Source organism: Charadrius vociferus, unplaced genomic scaffold (genome assembly GCF_000708025.1).
Source record: "Charadrius vociferus isolate BGI_N301 unplaced genomic scaffold, ASM70802v2 scaffold514, whole genome shotgun sequence".
Classification (NCBI taxonomy): Eukaryota; Metazoa; Chordata; class Aves; order Charadriiformes; family Charadriidae; genus Charadrius; species Charadrius vociferus.
The window spans coordinates 718023-727448 of NW_009648118.1; the positions used below are offsets into that span (position 1 = coordinate 718023).

The 9426-nt window shown below is 38.4% G+C and overlaps 1 protein-coding gene across 3 annotated transcripts in view; it reads right to left on the bottom strand.

Moving 5' to 3' along the window:
- The window catches only part of FAT1 (FAT atypical cadherin 1), a 105163-nt gene extending 96019 nt beyond the window's left edge, over positions 1-9144 (bottom strand). For all 3 annotated transcript variants that reach the window (XM_009883906.1, XM_009883905.1, XM_009883904.1), the window contains exon 1: positions 5877-9144. In XM_009883906.1, the coding sequence (XP_009882208.1) occupies positions 5877-9144 (3268 nt within the window). The remainder of the gene's footprint in view (positions 1-5876) is intronic.
- Between the last annotated feature and the right edge of the window lie 282 nt (positions 9145-9426).

Below are 9426 nucleotides of genomic sequence, written 5' to 3' on the forward strand. Positions count from 1 at the left end.
ACAATTAACTTAAAAGCAAATCATACTAGTCTCAGTTTTGATTAAAAATGCCTCCCCTACCTTCAAGCAGTTTATGGCTGTGTCTGTACAACAGACAGAAAACGTCCCTAGGCACTGGAACTTGATTCCCGACATTGCTAAACTACTTTTGGCCTGTGCCAGCTACCACTGTTCCAAAGAGCGCCGGGGCACAGTGAGGAGTCGAAATGCAGCAGAGAGCATTCCCAACAGACAACCTGGGTGCAGCCACCCTGCCTACAGGTACGAGAGTTGTTAGGATAGATGCAGGCCAGTTGGCTTCTGTTCCAGACAATGCTGCTGGTTTAATAGCTATCCAAAAGGTCTTTCAGTGTTCTGCTCCACTGATGATCATAGTATTTAATCTTGGCTAATGCTTGTCTTCATATTAAAACTCAACAGTGAGTGGTGGAATGATTCAAAAAGCTCAAAAGCCAAAGATCACTAAAGAAACAGAACCTGAAGCTACCCCTTATGTATAAATGTAAATCATATCCTGCATTGTAATTAATGCAATTACGAGAACACTACAAAGAAATGTTAACATGCTTATTATGTCTTAGCAATGATCTGAACCTTTTAAGAGTATAATTCAGTACTTTGCTTTAGGTAGTTAAAATCCTATTCTTTCTCTGTAATGAATTACTGTCTTCCCAGTTGGAAATGGTTCTGGTAATATTAAAAATAGTGTCTCGTAGCCATTAAGCTTTATTGATGGTATTTTATGCACACAGAGATAGTGCAATAAAATTAATTTTCTTCCACATGCCCCCATTAACATTTTTTTTACTTGCCCCTTTAACATTCTTTACCAAAACAAATCATTTTTCCTTATCATGTTAGCAAGGCTACACTTGAAAATTACATGGTTCCAAGGGAAGACTACACAAGAAAGATATATCCACTAAAGGTTACAAACCACATCCAACTCAAAAACTCCCCAAATAGAAAGTAACCAGAGACTGGGAAAGTATTAGAAGGAAGTATCATGTGTCTACCCTGCTCCTATTCTTCCTCACACTACTAGAGACAGCATCTCAGGCTAGACAGACCTTTGTTCTAATGAAGTGCAATCATACATCTGTTTAAGTCAGCAAATTAGTTTAATCACCTTAAACTTTGTTGTTATTGTTAGAGCAGAATTACTGTTACTCTGCAACACTCATGGCCTAATAAGTTAAACTCAGGTTACTGAAAGAACAGTAAGATTCCTGGTAACAAATAACTATATTACTGGATTAAACACGAGTAATAAGGTTATCATGCATGAAGTTCAGACTGCCATATCACCCTCAACACCATTCTGCAACTAGGTTACGTGGTGGGAAATGTCCTCAATTGCAGAAGTTTAGAAAACACCTGCTGGTAGCCTTGCAAGTTGACCTAGCTGGGAAGTTTGGTAACTGTGTGCTTGTAAAATTCACCACGTTTTTTTAAAATGGTTCAAACAAAACTGTCATCAGGGGAAACCTTCCTTCCTTCCTAGGGCCTACCTGACACCCTGTACAAGAGTTGCAAATCCAACCACTCTAGTACACAACGGGTTAGGCACAACCAGACTCCAGGGAATTCATGACTCCTGAAACTTCCTTTGTTTCTGAACACAGGCTTCCAGGATGGGCTCTCATCTTCTACAAACATTGCAATGAGACCTTTCTTAGGCTAAATGACCCAGGGCATCTACACTCCCAAAGTCTGCTGGCTCCCTCAGCTATCTAAACTTTGAGCACTAGAAAGAAAACCAAAACCAAAAGAAGACAACCTTGAAACAAGATAAAAGCCATCTCTCAGTAATAAGCTAGAAGCCCTGATATCCCAAGGAAAGGAGCAGTCTGCTTGGCAAAAAATCTTCAGAGAAGGCTAGACACTGAGCAAAACTAGTAACAGTACTCATTTTTACAACTGAAAATCAGCGTGGAAGCTTGCTTGCCATGTGCTGCTGCTCCCATGACAGTGTCACATCAACTGGAAGTAGTACTGGGAGTTCTTTCTAATACTGTTTTTACATACTAGACCGTCAATCTTTCATTTCACCTTTGAGGAGTGTAAATACTTAACGGAAATGCTCTATTTTTATATTTGACAACCAAAGAGTAAAGAGGAAGACATTCTCCTTCTCCCTGCTTGCCTGCTGGGATGGGATCTGGGACAAGGAAGAAAGAGCTTCTGCTTTAGGTTCTCCTCCAGCAATTGCTTCTATCATTCCTTAGAGCTTTTCTAAATGGCACTAGCAGCATGGTATTGACATGATTTATCTCACTTTTATTGCTTAGTGCTAATGGGATTTAGATGGTGCATGTGTTTTTTGTGGCACACTGGGATCTGTATCAACACAATGCTTTCTATTATTAAAACATCCCAATGTGCGCAGCTTCTTATCAAATTCTTTGGGAAAATACTTTACAGCTGCTTTAGTAGGCAATTTATATAGACAGTTGATCATCTCAATTTGCAGACTTCAGCCTAGCTCACACATAAAAAGCTATCTTAAATTCCAACTTCCGTACACACATATCTAAAGGATAAACAGATTGCTTTGTTGTATAAATTCACTGCACAGAAATCTTATTTTAACATTTTTCCCCCTCATACTGTTATAATAAACCCGAGTCTCCATTTATTATTTTATGTCTGTACAGTAACAGTCACAATGCACTGTTATACTTCTGAATCATTATATATTGAGCGATGATCTCTGATCTTTCCCTTACCCACTTGGCTTCCAGTTAACAATTTATGAGCTGGAGATAACGTAACGCCAAACCTCAGAATAACCTCATTAGTACCGTTTATTTTCTTTAGTCATACTTTCGATCTCTATAACTTCCTGGGGAAATGAGTTTCATGACTTTATTACACTTAATGTGAAAAATACTTCCTTTTAGGTTGGTTACCTGTTAACTGTGTGTGCCCCATTTCTTGCATTGTAAAATACAAAAAGTGATATGAGGAAGGTGGTACAGAAATCACTGCCATCTTATAGACTTCTGTCATCTTGCTCTCCTCCTTTCCTGACCATTTTTGCGTTTTCAAGGTAAAGAATACTTACATGAATGCTAAAAAATTACTGAATACCCAATTCTCCCCTAATGTACTTTTTCCCCCTGTGTCTTCAGAGCAATTAGGCAACAAAGTAATCAAAGCAACTCCTGAGTTTGGGCATATGGGTCCATTAGGGCTCCCTGTTAAGAGATTTAGTTCTAAGGGTTTGGACACAACTGCAGAAAACAGAACCTATGAAACACAGCTGAACGTGAAATAAAAGGTAAGTCTTAGAAAAAAGTACACAGAAGTTAGTGGCAAAGTTGTATTAAATTCTCTTGTGAAAATTGCAGAATTACTGGTACAAATATCAAATACTAATACAATTTCCTACCTTTTGAAATGCAAAATTAAAAAACCCATTAACATGGAAAAGAGAACCTGAAAGCAAGCAAAAATTCCATGCATGTAACTAGCTGTTTGATCCTTCTATCATCATCAATCATCTAGTCTTTCTGCAAATGTGATTGTTGTCCTTGATTCCTAAGACACAAGGCACAAAAGGACTCCTCCTAGCCACCAAATAGTTAAGTGTTGACTCCAAATAACTTCCTAAAGCGAGTTTATCCATCCTTGAACAGAAAACGTAGTATGATGCTTTCCAAGACAGCAGGAAGAGACATGTAGTTCAAGGGTAAAGTCAGGAGCCCTTTAGCAAGTTACCGAGTTGCTTGCCAGATCTCCTCTTTCACAAATTCTTTAATGTGCTTTCTTGGCTAATTATCAGTCTGCTCCCTGTATCAAGGCCAGTCCCTTTTGAAAAACATGACAAATATTCAGACACTGCAGTATAAAGAGTGCCTTCTGTAACAACTCTGATGGCTTCTTAGCAAAAAAAAAAAAAAGTCAAAACAAGATTTAAGCTACATTGTCAAGTTTGTAGATAGTCCACGTTCTTTCCTTGGTTCCTTTATATCAACATTTGAAGGAAAAACACCCATCAGAGATACGCATTCTTCCCCACACCAGTGTCTTAAGGGGAATTTGTTCACTAAGACTAAAAACAAGCAACCCCTCTTCACCCCTCCCTCCAAATCCCTCTACTTTCATCCCTGAAGAACTGCAAACACTAGATACCAGATATGAATATAGACAATGCCTCTCCCCTGCCTTGAAAATACAGAGCCACTGTCTTGGACAAGATTATTAAATAGTAGCTGGTTTTGTCCCAAGTTCAGCCAACTTTGTAAACCTGGCAGATTAAAAGGAACTTACTTAAACTCACATCAATTCTTCAGTAAAGCAAACTAGCTTCGTGCCAACAGAGTGAAGAGGCAACACTTGCAGACAACTAATTCTGCCACAGTAGTGGTATCACAAAAATACATGTACCTGTCCAAATACACATAAATAGGTACACACGTACATATTGGTGACAAAATACAAGTATTTCTTCACTCTTTCATTCTCATTACTATCATCTATCATTTGGATGATAAATTGGCAAACTCGGATTCATTCTGTAGGACAAGTACACACTTAGTTCTAAGATACTATAACGCACAGTAAACTTGAATGTCCTTATGTCAAAAGAAAGGCATAATGATACACAAATGAATAATCTGAAAACCAGAAACCTAGAAGTGAAACTACTAAGTCTTAGAAAGTATTCGATTCTTCATTTTTAGAAAATCTGTTAAGATAATCTTAACTATGTGCTTCATTAAAACCAGAGCTAAGAGAAGCAATGCTACATTTCAAGCTCTGGAGTTGGTTCTTCAGCCACAAACAACACAAATTAATAAATGGCTTTCCATAGAAGAAAAGATATTGCCAGTAATAGTTTGTTCACCTACACCTTAAAGAGTAAAGCGACTTTGTAAGTCTGTATTGCCCACATTCACAATTGTGGAAAACATAAAACACTCAGAATGGCTATTGGATGATTATGATTGTCATTTTCTATTCTCAGTTACAAGGTTTTTTTTTCTGTAAGACATCGATCAACTATGTCATAATTTTCCTACATATCACTTGTAGCTGAATTTTGCGCAAGATTCCACCTCAATTTACTTTAAGGCACTTAGACAGTAACACAGTATCAATGCTTTACCTTGATCAGAGACATAAATGAATCGGTAGCTACACAGGTGTCCAACCAAAATGCTAGAAGTCAACGCTAGAACTTTATTGAAACCATAATTATATTTCTTCTGACTACATGACACTAGACTAATGCTTACAGTTGCTTATCAAATTATGCATTATTAATGAGTAAGTCAATAGGTCAGTCTGCTTCATTTATACGTGTTTTTTTAAAAGCCTGCATCTCTGCTTTCTTTGACAGAAGTCTCTCCGTGAAGAAGGTACTGCTGACTAACTTATAGATGGGCAACTGTAACAACTCTAAAAGATAACTACCAAACCCAGCACGTATGGCAATATCACACCCATGCATACCTCCAGTAAATGAAGCAAGAGATGCCACTTAAGATTAAAAAGCATGAAAATCCCTGCAGAGAGCAGTCTGCTGCCTCAGCTTCACAGCCCCACTGTCCACAACACAACAGTGTTCACGTGAGGCAGACCTTAATTTTATATCAATAGCACTCTTATTTTTGCCAGGTGGCAGAGATTTTAAGATCTAAGAATGGTTTTAGGTAGGCTGGATAGAAATGAGGACAACAGAGGAAAATCACTTATCAAATGTATACATACAATTTCACTAAAGTGGCAGATAGAACTATACACATTATTGTGACTTTTTTTTATCCTAACAAGGGCATCTACGTCAACTGTGACACTGCAGCTTCTCTTATCTCTTTGCTGGCATAAGATTTTATTTAGAATACAAAAATAGCAGAAAGCCACCTTACCTTTTTCTTCATCTATTCGAAAAACTCCTATACCAGATCCATCTCTGATTGAATATCTAATCTCCCCATCTCGTCCTGCGTCTTCATCATAAGCAGATACTGTCATTACTGAGGAGCCAACGGGGGCATCCTCCTTTATAAAGCCTTTATCTGCAAATATAGAGAACCGTGGAGGGTGCAAGTTTTCATTCACGTCAACTATCTCAACCTCAACGTAACATGTAGAGGACAACGAAATGGGTTTTCCTTTGTCCTTGGCCCGCACAGTCAAGTTATAAAACTGTTTCTTTTCATAATCCAGTCTTTGTACAATACGTATTGCTCCACTTATTTTGTCAACATCAAAGGTGCCATCTCCACTGTCCAAAAGACTGTATCGTACTTGACTTGACTGGCCTAAATCAGGATCGTAGGCTTCTAGCCACGTAATAATAGTTCCCTCAGGAAGATCTTCTCGAATTTTCACATGATAATTTGAAGGAATAAACTTAGGAGGATTATCATTAACATCTTCTACAGACACTTTCAACATAACTGTCGAAAATAATTGAGGTTCTTCAGAAGGTTGATCCCTAGCCTCTATTTTCAAGAAATAGACGTGCTGTTCTTCACGATCCAGAAGCCCTACAACTTTCACAATTCCTGTCACAGCATTAATGGTAAACTTGTCTGTATCTGTTAGAAGAGAGTATTTCACTTCTCCGTTAGCCCCCAGATCTTTATCAGTAGCTTCAATTTGAATTATTTCACTGTTTGGCTCTACGTTTTCACTTACTTCAACAAAATAGCTGTCTTGCAGGAACTCTGGTGGGTTGTCATTAGCATCCAAAATTTTTATATCTAAAAGGTGCCAGGCAGACTTCTGTGGTATTCCAAGATCATAGACAGTAATATTTAGAGTATATTTATCTTTTACTTCTCGGTCAAGGGGAGAGAGAATTTTCAGCATTCCTCTTTCCATATCAACAATGAAACTACTATCTTCATTACCTCCAGAGATAACATACACTAGCTTTCCATTGAAGCCAGTATCAAGATCAGTAGCATTCATAAGTAGTATGCTGGAGCCCACAGGTTGGTCTTCTCTTATCTCAATGCTACTGGGGAGAGTACTTTTAAACTGAGGTGCATGCAGATTCACAGAGTGAGTGTCGAAGAAAACATCCTCAACTTCTCCACGACTGTGCAATTTATTTGCTTGTAAAAGCTTCTCTGCCAGCATTTTGGCAACGCCAGTTTCTTCACATTGCAAGTTGACTGGTTTGCGACTAGTCGCTACAGTTATGTTGATATACAATGGTTTTGCAAAGTTTTCTCCATCTGTAGCTGTAATTTTCAAACTGTGAAAAGACATTTTAGCACCTAGGCCATCTATTAGTGACTGTTTCAGTGAAAGTACTCCAGAATTTGGATTTAGGCTAAATAAATCCAGTTCGTTTCCAGACTCAATTTGGTATCTCACCAACTGGAGCTCATCAGCATCAATAGCAGATACAGTCGTTATTTGCTCTCCAACACCAAGATCCCTGGGGATTGTTCCCTCACAATTTATTTTCTCAAACAGAGGTATATTGTCATTGAGGTTATTTAAAGTAATAGTAACAGGAACTTCAACTTCTCGGCGATATGGTATACCCCAATCAGAAGCTCGAATCCTTAAATTGTAAACCCTTGGCATCAATTCATAATCCAAGTCTTCTGAGGTACTAATAATCCCACTGAAATGGTTAATCACAAATGGCAAAGGATTTAGGTTTGCAATGCTATAGGTCACATAACCATTCTCCCCTTCATCAAGGTCTTTTGCACTTACTCTCATGACACTCGTACCTATTGGCACATTCTCGTCAAAGGAGGCTTTATAGGATGTCTGAGTAAATTCAGGAGGATTGCTGTTCATGCCTAGTACCTTAATTAATACTTTTGCAGAAGCTCTTCTGTCACTTGTCACAACTTCGAGTTCAAAGTGGGACGCATATTGTGCTTTTATGGGTTCTAAAGTGGTAATAAGACCAGTGTGAGTGTTTAAATTGAATTTTACTTTGCCTGGTGTATTTTTAAACACATATTTTAAATGTGGGTAACTAGGCAGAGCTTTCACCATTATCACAGGTGTGTTTGGAGGGGCAAATTCACTTATTTCCGCTCTATATATCTCTTTTTCAAATCTGACAGGACCAGATTTAAATTGTGGTGATGTCACATGAACAACTTTTACAGAAGAAAACTGTGGGGGATTTCCTTTATCTTTAGCTTGAAGGGTAAGGTTGTATCCAAAAGGGTGGCTCTCCCAATCGATGTGACCAATGGCTTTTATTCTGTATTCTTTACCTCCTGGAACAGACCTCACTGTTTTGAACTGTTGAAGCGGATCACCTGCAACAATATTTAATGATGCTATTTCCCCATTTGAACCCTGATCATTGTCCTCTACAGTTACAACTGCGTAAGTTGGATCTTTGTCCGATTCTGCTGGAGTCAATGTAACAGCTGTAATAATGGGGGCGTATTCGTTTGCTTGCTCTACATGAACAGTTAGTTTTGCCATACTGCTTATGCCACTGCTACCATACAGCTTCAGCCCACGGTCCACCGCAAGAATTTCCATCTCATAACGCTTAGTGTCGGAGTAGTCGAGTCTACCAGTTAGAACTACCACTCCACTAGTTGGATGTATAGCAAACACATCCGTTCTTTCTTTAAAGCTATAGTAGAACTCTCCATTTGTTCCTATATCTGCATCTGTTGCACTGACTCTTGCGATGCTTGTCCTTATTGCTGTGTTTTCAGGCAAAGAAACACTGTAAGATGTTGGAGAAAACAAAGGCCGCAAGTCATTTGTATCCAGTACCTGTATCCTGACCTTCGTGCGCGTTTCAGCATTTGTATTTTTTTCAACTGCTTTAACAGTCAGCATGTAATGGTCTTTTACCTCTCTGTTAAGGATAGCTGTGTTTCCTCCTTTGGTCCGTATTCTCAAAAAGCAAAAGTTTCCAAGAACGTATTCTTCAGCTTTGAACAAGTTCTCATTGTCACCAGAAATAATTTTGTACCTTAGGTCCCATAATGGATTTGTAATGTAAATGCCCATTTTCACTGGATGCCCAACGTAAGTCTTGGCTGCAGAATTCTCATACACAGTGGCATTATACTGCGCTTGTGTAAATTGCATTGGTGGAGCATCATGTGGCCTTTGATTTCCTTCACAGTTTCCAAAATGCTGCACCAGCAGCATCAGCAGCAACAGCATAGTCAAGTATCTTCCCATGGCAGCAATTACAAAGAAACCCTGAAACAAGAAAGAGATGTGTTAAGACCTATGACTGTTCAAGTATTATTCAAATAACCTTGATGCTTAGTTTAGAATTCACGCTTAAATAAAACTAGAAGTTACACATCTAGGTTATATCCTTTTTTGCAGAAAGTTTCAACATGATTTACAGTACTAGAAGAGCAGATAAATTAAAACTCCTAAAAAATGCCAAGAACCCGCAAGACTAAAAGACTAAAAGAATTACCACCTTTTTTGAAGGGGAACACACAGAGTTAA